Source organism: Acipenser ruthenus, chromosome 31, assembly GCF_902713425.1.
Source record: "Acipenser ruthenus chromosome 31, fAciRut3.2 maternal haplotype, whole genome shotgun sequence".
NCBI lineage: Eukaryota > Metazoa > Chordata > Actinopteri > Acipenseriformes > Acipenseridae > Acipenser > Acipenser ruthenus.
This window is the reverse complement of record NC_081219.1, coordinates 6577360-6593458: the sequence shown is the minus strand read 5'-3', so window position 1 is coordinate 6593458 and position 16099 is coordinate 6577360. Positions and strand designations below refer to the sequence as shown.

General features: G+C 39.7%; 1 protein-coding gene across 11 annotated transcripts in view; it reads left to right on the top strand.

Moving 5' to 3' along the window:
- LOC117397002 (dynamin-1) overlaps positions 1-15527 on the top strand; it is a 140035-nt gene extending 124508 nt beyond the window's left edge. For 8 of the 11 annotated variants that reach the window (XM_059005392.1, XM_059005389.1, XM_059005388.1 and 5 more), the window contains one exon: positions 9756-15527. In XM_059005392.1, the coding sequence (XP_058861375.1) occupies positions 9756-9828 (73 nt within the window). In that variant the 3' untranslated portion in view covers positions 9829-15527. Of the gene's footprint in view, positions 1-3768; positions 3806-9755 lie in introns of all 11 variants that reach the window. The other 3 variants (XM_059005394.1, XM_059005393.1, XM_059005390.1) reach the window with 3 other exon arrangements.
- Positions 15528-16099: the final 572 nt, after the last annotated feature.

The window sequence follows — 16099 nt, the reverse complement described above, 5'->3', positions numbered from 1 at the left end:
GCGGTTATGTGACGGTCGGATATGCGACGTTCCACTGTACTACAGTCAACCGGTACCAGCGAGTAACACAAGAGTACGCAATTACTAGCTCCCCGTCCAGGCCCTCCTGGGCAGGCACCGATCCCGGCGTTGCTTGCGTCCGTGTCCAGGGAGTCGGGGACGCCAGCACCGGAGCTGTCACGAGGGCCTCCCGCAGTTTTCCAGGCAAAGGCAGCTGCACAATCGGTGTCCCAGGCAAACCAGCCCCCTTTCTCGGTCAAGCAGTGCAGGGGCCTGGAAATCTGTGCAAAGTCCTAAACAAAGTGACAATAATAAGACACCAGGCCCAGAAAACTACACAACTCTGTCACAGTCCCGGGGACAGGCCAATCTCTTTGGTATCATGGTGATCATGAATAAGTCTCTGACATTATCGTGCACATTAAATTATCACTCACAATACATATAGTGTGCACGGTATGGTGTGTAAATTAGCCAAATACTGTGCACGTAAATGATTGCGTTCTCCATTAGTAAATGGGGCAGTAAATATAGATTTATCGCGCACGTTAGGCTCACTACTTGTGTTCCAACTCCAAATTTTCATAAATGAGGCACCATGTCTGGAGCCAGGCAGGTTGTCCGAAATATAGAAATGTCAGTTATATAAATAATAATTGCACACCCAGGTGCTGGACACGAGTGAGAGGTTAGGTTAAGTACAGTATAGCTTTTTGATAATAAAAAGAAGATCATTTTTGTATAGCTTATATGCACATGCCTTCCTCAAAAAGAACTGTAACCACCAGAAATGTAACGTGTTGTCACAGCACGTGATATTTTACTTTTGGTTGAGAAAAAAAGGATCCTGTCATGTTAGCACAGCGCACACGAAAGTGGAAGGCACAAGAACGTCCGCAAGCTCCGGTTATTTATCTCATAATATTATATTTAAAACGTTCGTTTGAATGACAAATGGCACAGAAAGACAGCATCGCACAGTTACATTAAAATAGAAGCAATTGCAAATGCCAGAAAAATCGCCTATGCTTTTATTTGTTACTGTATTCCCTCAGTTTGCAAATACCTGCACAATTCATTCAAATGCAATACATACAATAACATCTCAGATGTGTTTCTCATACAGTACAGCTTACCATACAACAAGTTTCTTTTAAACTAAAAGAAAGAAATACAGCTAGATTGAAAATCCTGCCTGTCACACAATTACTGAAATTCCAGCAAAAATGAATTAGAAAACGGTACATATTTCTTGCAATGTATTTGTAGTTTCAACTTCTTGAACTAATTAATCCCGTTTGACACGGATATGTATTTTTCAGTATACAGCTATGGCCAAAAATGTTGCATCACCTAGGATTTTAGCATTGAGACAATTAAACAAAATATATATGAACATAATTTAGATATTTATTTATCATGTAATCAAAGAAACTACTAAATGATATCGCAAAATTCACCGAAGCAATAATAGTAGTACAGTATTTCATGTTAGATTTCAAAAATTGTTCAATGTGTCAGTTTTTCGTTAAGTATATGGAAAACTACAAGCGGTATGCAATTCAATATGTTAATGTAACATTATAAAATAGGTTGGGAGATATCTGTGTCCTGATTGGCTGATATGCATTCCAAGCCATTTAAGTCCCAGCAATTAAGACTTATTACAAACAGATATTATTGCGGCGAGCATTTAAGAACGTTTAAAAAAATGTTTTAATTGGCCGCCATTTTTTCCCCCAATAAAAACAAAATAATAATAATGTTGTGTCTTATTGCTTACTTATTCAGCATGCTTCATTCGACTTTACAGGGCTAAATTAGTTCATTCTATAGGGTGATGCAAAACATTTGGGCATAGCTGTAAATAGTAAACACACGTGCGTGTTGGGTGTCGTAATAAAATATAATTTACTTTAAAATGACTTGAGCTGCCTATCGATAGATGGAATGCATGAAAAAGATGTAAAGCTAATGTAATGGGGGCAAAGGCAACTGAGTCCGATCCAGCATAGGACCGGGGGCAACTGCACTCAGGCTAAGCCACCACCGTGCCGTGCAGTAATCCGACTACGCCAGTTTATAAAGAAAGAGAAACTAAAATGTAATGTTTGCCTATTTTGCCCAAAAATAGACTATAGCAAATGGATCTTTTTTCAGAGCGTCATAAAAACAGTGAAAAGAGAAATGACGGGTACGTTATTTAAACAGTTGTACGTGGGGACGTGGAACGCTATATTTTCGGAACCCCGCTACTTATTCTTTAAGGGAGTGTAAAGAGGTTTTGTGTATCTCACTTTTAGGCTGTGTTGTTCACGCTGGGTCCGTTTAGGGTTTGGTCCGCACTCTGTACGTTCAGTACGTTTGATGGGAAGTGTGAACAACAACAAAGTCCTCTTGGGTACAAACCGTACTGAGTCCACTAAGAGGTGGTTCTCGTCCGTTTGGCAAACGCACTGATTCTAATTCACTTGCTAAACGTCAATGTGAACAACAGCTGGACTCGGTCCTTCTGCACAAAGGAAATGAACTACACAAGGTAACCTGACTCGGGAAGTAAACAAACAATGTCTCAGGGAACAGGGTTACCAGACATCCTGGGAAAATCGAGACTGTCACCGTTTTCAGCCTTTGTTTTAAAATTGAGACTGTCACCCTTTTCAGCCTTTATTTTAAATGTGTAATCGTCCCGGTTTTTCTATTGTATTTTAGGCTGTGTGTTAGCGTCATTCAAAAATAAAATAAAGAATCTTCAGGATTCTTTGTTGAATCATTCTGATTATGTGTATACCATATGTTTAAACGGTAATAGCTGTTTTAAATCTGGATTTTTGTACATTTAACATGTGTTGACTAGATGACAGTATAAAAGAAAATAATGAGTTGCATTATCTGCAATACATTCATCCCCTGTTTTTCACTGTGGAAATCTAGTAATCCTAAACTACATAGACAGTGCGAGAAACTGAAGCTCGGGTAGAATTTTTTTTGTCAGACACAAAAATCTTGTCAAACTGGAGAAAACTCACAAAAATAGTAAAATATATTCAGTCTTTTCTCAAATTACTTTGTTTAATGCCGACATTAGGAGAACCGTGCAGAATTGCGTAAACTGCATTCTCCTACTGTAGGCATTCAAGAAATGTATTCATTAAATTAGCGAAGTGCTCTCCCAGTACTTTCTTCCTCCGCAATATTTAAAACATGATATATTAAAAACCAGAGCAGTACATCAAATAGCTGCCATCTTATGCCTCGCAGGATATTGTAAACATCCGTTTCACACACCATATAACGAGACAAGTGCACTTGCAAACGGCATTGTGAACACAAACGAACTCGGTCCTAAAAAAAAATGAAAGGGACCAAAAAAAAAAGAACTTTAGCTAGCATGCAAACTAAACGAACCAGACCAAGTCCGTTTGAAATGGACCCAGTGTGAATACAGCCTAATTGTTTAAAAAATCGTTTTAAAAAAAGGTAAATAATTGTTCATAGTGTTTTATGAAGCCCTGGTCAGGGGTTTGGGGAAATAAAGATTGATGTAAAGAAATTCCAGTACATTCATAATGCACTGTATTGGGAAAAGAAAGCCTGTAGTATGCCAGTATCATGCTTTGCAGTCAGTTAACTCTACTATGAATTGATAATGTTTTACAATTTTACAATTGTGTGGTCCTGTAAAAAGCACGGTTTGAACAGTGTGTGTTTCTCTTTAACTGTAACCTTGCCCAACACCACCATATTGATTCAATATTATTTTTTCAGAATTATTATCCGTGACCCATGAGGACTAACGCTAATGGTACGTCTTGTGCTTTCACACCGTGGTTATTTACCATCATGTTGCTGCATGGTTCATGCTTAGGGTGACCAGGCATCCAGTTTCACCGGGACAACCTCTTTTCCACCAACTGTCCCGATGTCCCGACATTTTTCCCCCAAAACTTAAAGTCCTGTTTGCAGCATTGCACTCCTGGCGCCAGCCATCACTCCTTACGTTAATGAGGTAAACTGTCATCAACCATGAATGAGAAAGGGAAGGTGCAGTACTGTGTTAGATTAATGTGAAAACAGTAATAGTGATAAAAGCACTAGATTCAAATGAGAAGCATGCTTAAAAAAAAAAAAAAAAAAAAAAAAAAAACGATGTTTAATCTTTGTGTCCCGGTTCGAGCTTTGGAAATCTGGTTGCCCTGTTCATACTTCTCTTCCATACCCCCCCCCCCCCCTGCACCCACCAGCAGGAGGAAACTTGGGTCAGGTCAGCTGGTATTTGACCTCTTAGTGGTGGGAATTTGTTTAGCACAATGCTTACGAAAACTCTTAATTGGTCAGAGAGCACTCTGGGTAATTGCCATGCCAAATGCTTTGCGGGTGACAGTTGTCCTAAACAGTTGCCAGTGTATCCAGTGCTTAATAGTAACTATCTATTTCCATGCAGCCAGCCTTGTACAAAAGCTCCATGACTTAGAGGCTAAGGGCTGGAGCACACTTGGCGACTCACTCTAGTCTTCAAACTAAAAAAAAAACAACTAAACTTTCATGAACTAAATAAGTCTCAAATGTGCAGTTTTGAAAGAAACACATGGTACAGCAAACATATATTTTATTTTAAAAACATATCTGGTACAACTTTAGGTTAAAGGATGCTGCAGTTTCTATGCCTTATTCTCAGGTTATCCGTTTGTACTTGCACTTCCTGGGTCATTTCACCTCAACATTGGATCAAAGCATGTTACTGGCTAAAAGCAAGTCAGTCAAAAGGGGTTGTAGCTGGTTGGTTAATGACAGGAAAGAAGCCATTGAAGGGGTGGGAACAACTTCACCCTCTGGGTTAAAAATGTGAAACTAACTGCAAGCAAGGCTTGCAATATGTTTGAAATCAAGTGCAGTAGCATGTATCAGGTTCTAAAATAAGAATACATGTGTAACCAACGATATCATGTGTTTCTACGAAGCTGGATATCTGAGACTGGTATAAGGAATGAAAGTACAACCTGTAAGCGCTATGGAATTCTTCTCTTAGCTACAACCACTTTCAAGTGTTACAGAACCACCTGCAGTACCAAATAACAATAGAAAAAAGACCTTGCATGTACAATATGTAATCCTTTTTAAACCTCAAAAGAGAAAAAGGTGACGACCGGACTCGAGACCAAATAATACCTTATATAATACAATGCATGCAACCAACTAACTCAACGGTAAATGTACTGTACTGTACACCCCATAACCTTCGAATCGCTCTTGTTCCAGCAGTTCCCATTTGTATGTTTGTTTGTGTTGCTGGTATCTGCCAATGACTGTCCTCTTCCCTCATTTCCTTCCATTTCATCTCACCTGTTTGTCATTTCTTGACTCTCTGAAGGGGAAGTCTGCCCTAAAAGAACAAATATCCTGTTTCTAATGGTAATATGAAATGCTTTGGACTTCTTGTCACTGATAAGCTCCTAATGTCCCTTAATGCTAATAATTACATTTCCCTTCCCTAGGATCCATATTCAGGTGAATCTCTGCTCCACTTATTTAATGCTCTAGTTTCTATCTGGCTGCTAAAGTAACTCTGAAACTAGTGGATGCTTTGTCCTGAAGGTGCCTGGTTATTGAGTCATTCCTTTTTGTTTGGGATCTTGTGCAGATTACACGAATATCTATTACCCCTATATGCACTGGAAAATCACTTACTACTGCTGTGGAAAAAGCGGTCCTAAGCATATTGAAGGATGCCATCTGTCAAGAAGTGTTGCACAGCCCTTGAGCATGCTACAGGCATGTTACAGGCATCAGATACTCTGCCCTCTTTAACATGTGGTGACACGAGAATATTGTTGACATTATTTGGTGTGCTTGAATCTGCAAAGTTTCTTTGGTCTGTGGTTAATGATAGTGGCAAATTTAGTTTATAATCACCCTTCAACTCTTTGAGGTCCTGCCTTATCTTAGCACTGTGTGATAAAATATGCCGTCCGAAATCACGCTGCAACCTCACAAGACTCCTATGTCCTAGTCTGAGGTACTACTCAATACTCAAAAAGGAGTTTATTCTTCACCTTGACAGAAATAATTCAGGACTGAAAGGGTTAAAGGGGAAATGTTAATTGCCATACAAAGATTGCATCAGACTAATAAAAGCATACATCCTTAGACACACACTATAAGATTGTGTCAGACCATAAAAATATATATTCTTAGACATATAAACTCTCCTACACTAGGCTGGCTTAACTAGCAAAGGCACTGATACGTGTATGTGAGTTGGTTCCAATCTTGGTTGCTCTGAGTTGTCATTGTTCTTTGAGCTCCAACAAGTTAGAGGGAAAACTGTCTGGGTTTATTTTCACCTGACTGCGCCACTATGACCTCTACTGGTCAGGCTGCATACGAGGCCAAGCGTAGCAGCAGTTCTCCAGCTGACAGATACATTGGGGTTCAGACCTCCTGAGCCAGGTGTCAGATACATTGGGGTTCAGACCTCCTGAGCCAGGTGACAGATACATTGGGGTTCAGACCTCCTGAGCCAGGTGACAGATACATTGGGGTTCAGACCTCCTGAGCCAGGTGACAGATACATTGGGGTTCAGACCTCCTGAGCCAGGTGACAGATACATTGGGGTTCAGACCTCCTGAGCCAGGTGACAGATACATTGGGGTTCAGACCTCCTGAGCCAGGTGACAGATACATTGGGGTTCAGACCTCCTGAGCCAGCTGACAGATACATTGGGGTTCAGACCTCCTGAGCCAGGTGACAGATACATTGGGGTTCAGACCTCCTGAGCCAGGTGACAGATACATTGGGGTTCAGACCTCCTGAGCCAGCTGACAGATACATTGGGGTTAAGACCTCCTGAGCCAGGTGACAGATACATTGGGGTTCAGACCTCCTGAGCCAGGTGACAGATACAAATAAATAAATATACCTACTGAACCAATAGATACGGGTCCTTTGAACATGATCCTTAGAAAACCTTGATGCTCTTAACCAATGTTCTGGACAAAGCCTGTGAAAATAAAGTTGTGTTCAGAAAAACATTTTTAACATGGCCTCCAAATTGAGTCAGTTGAAATCAGAGCATTTCTTTTTTTTAACTTTAGTAGTAGCCAATTGATTTTACCCCTGTTTTTCTCCCAATTTGAAATGACCATTTGTATTTAGGCTCAGCTCAACGCTACCACCCCTGCGCTGACTCGAGAGCGGCGAAGATGAACACACGCTGTCCTCCGAAACGTGTGCCGTCAGCCAACTGCTTCTTTTCACTCTGCAAGCCCACCATGTAGCCAACCCAGAGCTACAGCGTCGGAGGACAACGCAGCTCTGGGCAGCTTAGAGGCAAGCCCGCAGGCGCCCAGCCAGTCTGCAGGGGTTGCTGGTGCACGGTGAGCCGAGGACACCCTGGCTGACCTAACCCCCCCCGAGTGGAGCTCGGCCAATTGTTCGCCGCCCCCCGTCCACTGTTGGCAGTGGAATAGCCTGGACTCGAACCAGCGACCTCCAGGCTATAGGATCTTGCACTCCACGCAGAGCACCTTTACTGAATGCGCCACTCAGGAACCTCCATAATTCAGAGTATTTCTAATACAAATCATTACAGCCTTAAGACCTCCATCCCCCCTCCCTTAGTATACTTAACAATATAATAAAGTAGAACCCCAGAGTTATAAACACCAAACTTACGAACTGACCGGTCTACCGAACCCCCACTTTCAACCAGAAGTATGCAATCACTCAGTCATGCGTGCAATGCAACCAGATAGGCGCTCCTACATAAGCTGTGTGCTGGTCATGGAGAAGACAAAATTACTGTACCAACAAATGTATTCAGAAAGGTGAGGCAGATTGCAAAGCTGCATTTAAATCTGTGTTTTTGCTACAGTTATGATTTCAATGGTAACTTCAATTTAGCCTTTTTCCATTTATAGTACTGTTTTAAAGACCATACCAATAACAATATGAGTATTGCATTACTGTGCTGTATCCTTGTATTATTCTCCAGATTGAGGGTGTAGATAGCAGGTGTACACATTTATTAAAACTGTTGAAAACTCATTTTCAGAGTTACAGCCATTTCAGACTTCCAAACAACCTCCATTCCCAAGGGGTTCGTAACTCTGAGGTTGCACTGTAATTGGGTAGGAAATACATATTTAAGGTGGTCCGGTAAGGTTCTCACTCAAGATGCTAAAGTCATTCGCTCACATAATTTTCTCATGAATGGACAAGAAACTGCACTTCACGGATCTGCCAGTGAAACAGTATAAAACCTGACAGGTATACTGCACAGCAGACCAAGGGAAGATGACATCATACTTCGGAGCTCCTGGGTGTAAAAAGGCAAATAGCTTGGCCGTGGGACCTTCAATTCTCCTGAGTTGTGGGTAATTGCTGTGGTGAGGGAACATAATTGGACATTTTAAATTGGGTAGAAAATCGTGGGTAAAAAAAAGTACAGTTTTAAAATACATATTATATATATATATATATATATATATATATATATATATATATATATATATGTATATAATTTTTTTTGTGATCTATTAGTTTTAAAGTGTAATTATGGAAATCTGTTAGAAAAAAAAATAATGAAAAAGGTGCTCCTCATCTTGAAAAAACCTGAGAACCTTCTTCACAATTACATTAACAATATTAACAATCCATGTATATTTGAGAAGTTACAAAATAAAATGAAAAAACTTTAGTATTACAAAGTATTGCAGAAGCTTTTCGCGAGATCCTTGGCATACTGATGTTGAAGGAAACCAAGTTATCTGTTAGTTCCCTTCTCCTGTTGGGGCCATATTGCACAGAGCAGCTTACAAGTTATTCAGAATCCTGAGAGGCTCCCTTGGTAAAAGCACAGCGTGTGTGCAGGGCAAGTCATACAGCTCAGGTTTGCGTCCTTGCTGGGGATTCTGAGGGAGCATTGCATTGGCTCTGAAGCTCCTGTTGGTAAGGAAGGCAAGACCGGCAGGGACTGTTCCCCGCATCGTGCTGCAGCGGACCCTGCTGGCCAGGCACCCAGGGAGCTCAGAGCGGACACCTGCAGGGCTGGCCTTTGTCCTTCAGAGTCCAGTAGTTCTCTAACGTCCGCTGTCGAGTTCCTGGGTGTAAAAGAGGAAGCTGTCTCGGTCGTGGGATCGGAGGACGCCCACTGAACCTTCAGTTCTCCTGAGCTGTGTGGGGAATCACTGCGGTGAGGATTAAAATAATTCCAAATTGGGGAGAAAATCAAGGGAAAAATAATTGGGCACACTAAATCACATTCACATTTACCATAATTTACTTCGAGAAATTCAATGACACACATTCAACCAAAGACTGAAGAAACTGAAAAAGATTGTCGAAACGTTTGTCATTGAATTGAATACGTTTCTATTTGCAATAGGACATGTACTGTCGCACTACTGAGTAAGCAAAGCAAAGTGTTATAAAGCCAAAACATGGCAAATGTGTAACATAACTGAGAAAAGCTTGGTAAACCTGCAAAATGACTGTGCAAATGTAACCTGGTAAACTTTTCTAAGGGTTATGGATGAGACATTTACAATAATGTGCAAGTCTTTCATATTGAAAAATGATAATACCTACAATGTAATGATTTGATTGCTAAACACAGCTGGATAAACCCTCCCAGTAGCCATGAACCCAGCCAGAGCTTTGCCTAAAGTCTTTGTAAGTGTGCTGCGATGTCATTTCTTGTAATGTTTTGACGGTGTTTTGTATTTTCTGTCTGTTTCCTGTGCTTCTCCACAGCCGGAGGGCCCCTGCATCACCTACCCAACCCACAGTTTCCCGGACAACAGAGCCCCCCCTCTTAGACCTCTAACTGCTGGCATCCGCCTGTCCCCTATGGGCTGCAATAGATGCCCTTAGCCCTACGCCCTGACTGTGATGTGCAGTTCAACCCACCTCCCCTTTCCCCAGCACACACAAACGAACAAGTGTGATACATTCCCATCTAGTGTAGAGTAGATAGTGTTTACAGTGTGTCTCCTGATACAGTCTAGTATTTGTATTTTGTAGAGTAGATTAAATGACTCCTATCTAATGAAAAAAGTGTAGTGTGAATTACATCCAGACTATATCTATATCTATATATATTATATAATGATGCATCTTTATGTGTCTATAATTCCAAGGGCACCTACTCTGTCTGTATGCCCACAGGCGAGCTGTGATGAAGGTCCAGTTAGGTCAGTATGTCCACACATGGACTGGGCATATCGAGTGGAATGTTACTCAAGCTCGTGTCGGAGTAGATAGCTTTTCAGAACGACTGTGTCAACAACTGAAAAACAAAATGCTAAATAAATACACTTAAAAATGTAACTCATTCTGTGTTTGTATTGTCCAGTTTTAAAAGCAACAAATTGTGTACTGTATATCGTTCTCTTGGGAATTGTGCAATTAAGTTGTGTGTGAGGGTGTACTCACTCTTTACAGCTATCTGTGTGACAGACTTTTACCCCAGCAAGCTTAGCCACTCTTCCCCACTTGCCTGGCTCATTTATTGAAGTTTAAAGTAAATGCAGACTCTGCATGCTTGCATTTGAGAGTAATGGCTGACAGTAATTTCATTCTCTAGCTCTACAACCAAGCTTAAACTCAATTGTGTTCTATCCCTTTAGAATCTGTTTTTGTTTTTATCTTAATCTCTTTGTTTTCCCAACCCAAAGATGCAGTGTTTCCTTTATATAATAATAATAATAATAATAATAATAATAATAATAATCTTTATTTTTAATATAGCGCCTTTCATGATAAAAATTGCCGCAAAACGCTTCACATGAATAAAACATTGACAAATATTAATAAAAGAATGCAAGAAGAACGACAAAAACAAAAGAAACACATAGAACAATAAAACAAGGCAGAGAATAAAAGGAGCATCATTTTAGCATAAAAACGCTCCATTATAAAAGTGTGTTTTTAATCTTGATTTAAAAGCAGTGACACTTGGTGCTTCCCTTACAGAGCTAGGCAGATCATTCCACAGTTTTGGAGCCCTATAACTGAATGCTCTCCCACCTGTGTTTTTTGTGGGACAGAAGCAACCTGGCATTCTGTGATCTGAGTGGGCATCTAGGAATATATTTAAATACGATGGTGCAAGGTCATTTAATGCCTTATACATTAAAAGCAACACCTTAAAATCTATCGTGAATCCATCAAGGAGTAAATCCGACGTATTACCTTGTTGCTTCTGAGATCCCAAAATAATCACTTCTGTTTTATCTGAGTTCAGCATTAAAAAGTTTTCTTCATGTCAGCAAGACAGGTACTCAAAATATTTAGAGCTGAGGTGTCACCCTGTTTCAAGGATAAATATAGCTGTGTATCATCAGTGTAACAATGAGAATGAGCCCCATAGCAACGAATGATATTACACAGGCAGCATATACAAAGAGAACAGAGTTGGGCTCTGTGGGACCCTGCATGTAACCTTTGACAAAAAGAGGTCTCCTCTATTTTAACAAATTGCAACCTGTTCGAGAGATAGGATCGAAACCAAGACAGAACACAACCTGACAGTCCTACTAGATTTTCAAGAACTGCAGGAAATTTGTTAAGTTGCTTGGCAACTACACTTTCTAAAACTGTAGACTGAAATGGAAGATTTGAAATAGAGCTGTAGTTATTAAGAACATTGTGATCTAAGGAAGATTTCTTGAGCAGTGGTTATACTCGTGCAGTCTTGAAAGAGTTAGGAACAATACTTGATAAAAGGGAGCTATTAACAATATTTAATGCCTTGTTATTTATTTTGGAGAATATTTCTTTAAAAAGTGGAGTAGGGATAGAATCTAACACACATGTAGTGGATTTCATCTTCTTAACTATTAGCCAGATCCATTTGACTAGTCGAACAAAAATGCTCGAACATGTGGATTGCTGTCAGGCAGTAGCATAGTTTGATGACACATCTAAATTTGATACGCGGTTGAATATCTGATTCCTAATGTCATAAACAGATATGGGCAAAAGTTTATTTTTTCTTCTTAATGTCGAATGAAACTTGCTGAATAATGTCACCTTAACATTTAATTACATACCGCTTTTTGTAGTTTTCAGTATACTTAATGAAAAACTGACAAATTGAAAAATGTGACATTTTGAACTCTAACATGAAATACTGTACTATTATCATGGCTTCCGGTTGACTTTTGCAATATCATTTTGTAGTTTCTTTGATTACATGATCTTAAATAAAAGATCTAAATATGTTCATATAATTTTTTTTTTTTTAATTATGGCCATAGTGAGAGAAAGAGAAATAGATACACAACCTCCAATTGGAAACATGGCAGGTAGCATCTCTACTGCGAATTACAGAATTATGGTGGTGTTCTTCTACCCAGCAGTATCTGTGAATAATGTTTACTCATTTTGATAACCCAGCTTTATAAGCTTCAGCACAAATGTGCACATCCTCTCCATCACTTGCAACTATACATATACATGAACAGGCTTTATTTTTTCTTCCAAACCATGTTTTGGAATAGTGAATAGTAAAATGTGTCTTTTTCACACCCTAGACTACCTAACTGACTTATACAGGAATAGAGTACAGATATAAGTATTGGTACTGTATATTAGATAGATGAGTTTACTTGTCCTCTGTTTTAAGTGGAGTTATCTTTCCTATACTACTAGAGCGCTACTGAAGTTTTTGGTTCTCTTTTCTACACCTGTATACAGCTCTGCAGTGTTAAAGACGTATGGCTGATTTCACAGACCTTGATCAGCACTAATCTTGCACTACCTATTGTAATGTCAACTTAGGTAAGCCTGTCCGAGATGCTTATCAGGATCTGTGAACCAGCCATACTTTTTCTGAATTGCAGTTGATATTTAGTTAAAATGAGCACTCTAAAGTTAAACAAGCAATAATTCTACACACAGCCCAATACGACCAGTTAAACCAGTGGCTTCAAGTCCCGACAGTTCTGGATGTGTCCTTTGGACTGCTATGTGGGATATAAGCAAAAGGAATACTGCATCTTTGTATTTTATAACAATCCTTTGTTATGCCCTGTCCTTAATTCACATACCAGCAAATTAAACTAAATCACCCCAATGGCACTAACTTATACCCTTTGTAAAGACACTACCAACCAAAAACAGACAAATCCAGTTGCTTGTGTAGCCAAACCGACGAAGGGTTAGAAAAAGTGGTCTAGGGGCTCCCGAGTGGCGCATCCCGTACAGGCAGTCCACCCGGAGTGCATGATGCGCCCTATAGTTTGGAGAGCGCCAGTTCGATGCAGGCTATGCCACATGGCCGGGAGTTCCCAGTGGGCGGCGCACAATTGGCCAAGCACTGCCTAGGCGGGGAGGGTTAGGTCGGCTGGGGAATCCTTGGCTCACCATGCATCAGCGACCCCTGTGACTGGCCAGGCGCCTGCAGGCACCCTCTAAAAAAGTCTCTACAGAGATATTTAATACATTGAAAATGTCTGCTGGCAGTGCTGATATTAAGGACACTTGTTTTTTATTTCTTTTTTTGCACCAAATGTCTTTATTTCTTCCTGCTTCTCTTTTACTGTTCTTTTTTCTCTTTTTTCTTTTCTCCTTTCCTCGTTTTTTTTCTTGTTTCCAGTCGACCGAGCAAGGGCAGCCCATCCCGCCCAGAGAGCCCCCTGCCTCCACTTGAGTCTTAATGCAGCTCCGCCCCCCCGCCCTGTCTCTCTCTCTGCCTCTGTCTCTCCATGCAGAAAGGGGGCGGCACCACCAACTACCAGCCTAGCGGAGTGCTTTCAGTTCACCCTGCGACTTATCCTGGGTCCTTTTCAGTGATGCACCAGCCCTTGACACATTTCTAAATAAAACGTAGTTAGAAAAAAAAAAAAACATGCTGAAGCTTCAAGCTGGACACCACTGACAAGGAAGCGATTTCTTTCACCACACAGGAAATGTAATTTTGGACGGCAGGACTGTGTTATATGTGTAGGTGCTGGGATCTGTTTTGTGGAAGTGTTGTACATTTATAACAATTTATGTAACCTTATCATACTGTCTCTTAATACTGTATCATTGCCTTTGCACAAAGAGACCCCACAGGTCAATCTTAAAACTGATTTAACCCTATGTGTGTGATCCAAACCAGCCGATCAACAAATCAGCTGCATTCCTCCTGTTAGGAGAATGGTAGACTGAATGAAATACCAGATTTAAATCAAATGCACAATATATATCTAGATCATCAAATCTAGAATCTAGCAGTCTAACAAAGGGTTAAGGTGATGGTATGGTAGGCTTGGGCAATACTAACTGTACAAGGTTTTTATTCAGCTGCTTTCGTGGCATGGCTGTCAAATGCTTGGGGACCATTTTAATCTCCCAGTGTGATGTTCTCTGAAAACCGTATGATTCAATGTTCACAGAGGCAGAAAGATTTTAAGATTAAGTATGTAAAATACAAGAAACTTTTAATCCATTTTCTTTAGCAGCGTTAATTAAATTAGAAATGAAATGCTTGGTTATCGCTAAACAACCACATGATATCCGTCAAATGTGGCTTTGATTTTAAAACAAACTACAGTACTATCATTAGACGGCACAAGAAGGTAATACTAAGTGTTATTATTAAAGAAAGAAGCCACAATGATTGGTAATGGCTTTAAAGGTTTTTTGCACTAACCTTCAAAAAGCATGGTTTATTATTATTTTAAATGCATTTAAAAAACAGCACACTCCCAGCCCCTCACAATGTGGGATTTTCACCACCTGACGTACCTTAGTCTGACCTATCGTAGTGGGTACAAACAGGAGCTCAAAGGACAGCATGGGCCATCCGGTGGGAACATCCTAAATCACACTGGAATATCAACAGCCTCAGCCAAGAACACTTTTACTAATGCCTCAAATAGATATCAGCTATCAGCCATAAACATCTGCAAACATATAATACCTTGCCTTCATATAAAGCATTTGGTCCTCATTTAAAAAAAAAAATAAATAACAACACTCTCCCTTCCCGTAAAGTGTCATGAACTATGTGAAATACTGTTAACAAATAAGCCCTCAAATTATCACTGCACAATCTCTCACGTTTGAAGGTTTAAATGATCACTACTGGAGTTTTGACTTGGCCCCTAAAGTTTATGAGTTGAACAAACCAGCATGTCTTGTTAACTGTTGTACCCATGTACCCTATTCCCCTTCCAAATGTAGAAACAACGTAAACGTATTTTAACAAGGACAGATCTTAATTGTGTTACCTATCTTTGTGGTGCATTTATGGGCATTGTGCTTCCATTGTTTAGAGTTTAGTAATATATAAGAATAATGATCATAATGAAGTGATTGTGTTGAATTAAATAAAAAACAGAATAAAAAACTACACGTTATATAAAATGTGGGATGACTTTTTATTCTGGGTATTGTAACTATTGTTTCTGATGAACTGCAGAGATGTAAGGAGTTCGGATTTCTGCTTAACGAAAGTGAATTTGTGCTTCTCTGGTGCAGAATGTGTACTGTGTCTTATTGCTGCTAATTAAATGATGTCTGTAAAACACGGAACTCCTTTGTAAATGTTAATTTAATTTCTAATAGCCAACTGTAAAAATAAAGCTTCTGCTTTATTTTATTTAACTGTATAATAACACAAATCTAAACTCTACTCACTCTGAGTGTAGATAAGCTCTAGACCAGTAAACTTTCTTATTCAATAAGAGTCAGTTTTGATAAATATACCTGTTTCTTTCTAAAAGCAGTACAACAATTCAGTGTTTTAATCAGTTAGAAGCAATTGCCCAAGAATTTTGTGTCTCAATCATAGGTGCTTAAATGTACATTATAAATATCATATGGGAGATACTGAAATTGAAGAAGGAATCTATGAAAAAGACCTAAGAGTTTATGCTGACTCAGAAATGTCTTCATCTAGACAATGTGGGGAAGCTCTAAAAAAAGGCCAACAAGTGTTGAATTTAAGTCAAGGGAAGTAAATGTTAAAACTTTACAATGCATTAGTAAGACCTCACCTAGAATATTGTGTTCAGTTCTGGTCACCTCGTTACAAAAAGGATATTGCTGCTCTAGAAAGAGTGCAAAGAAGTGCAACCAGAATTATCCCGGGTTTAAAAGGCATG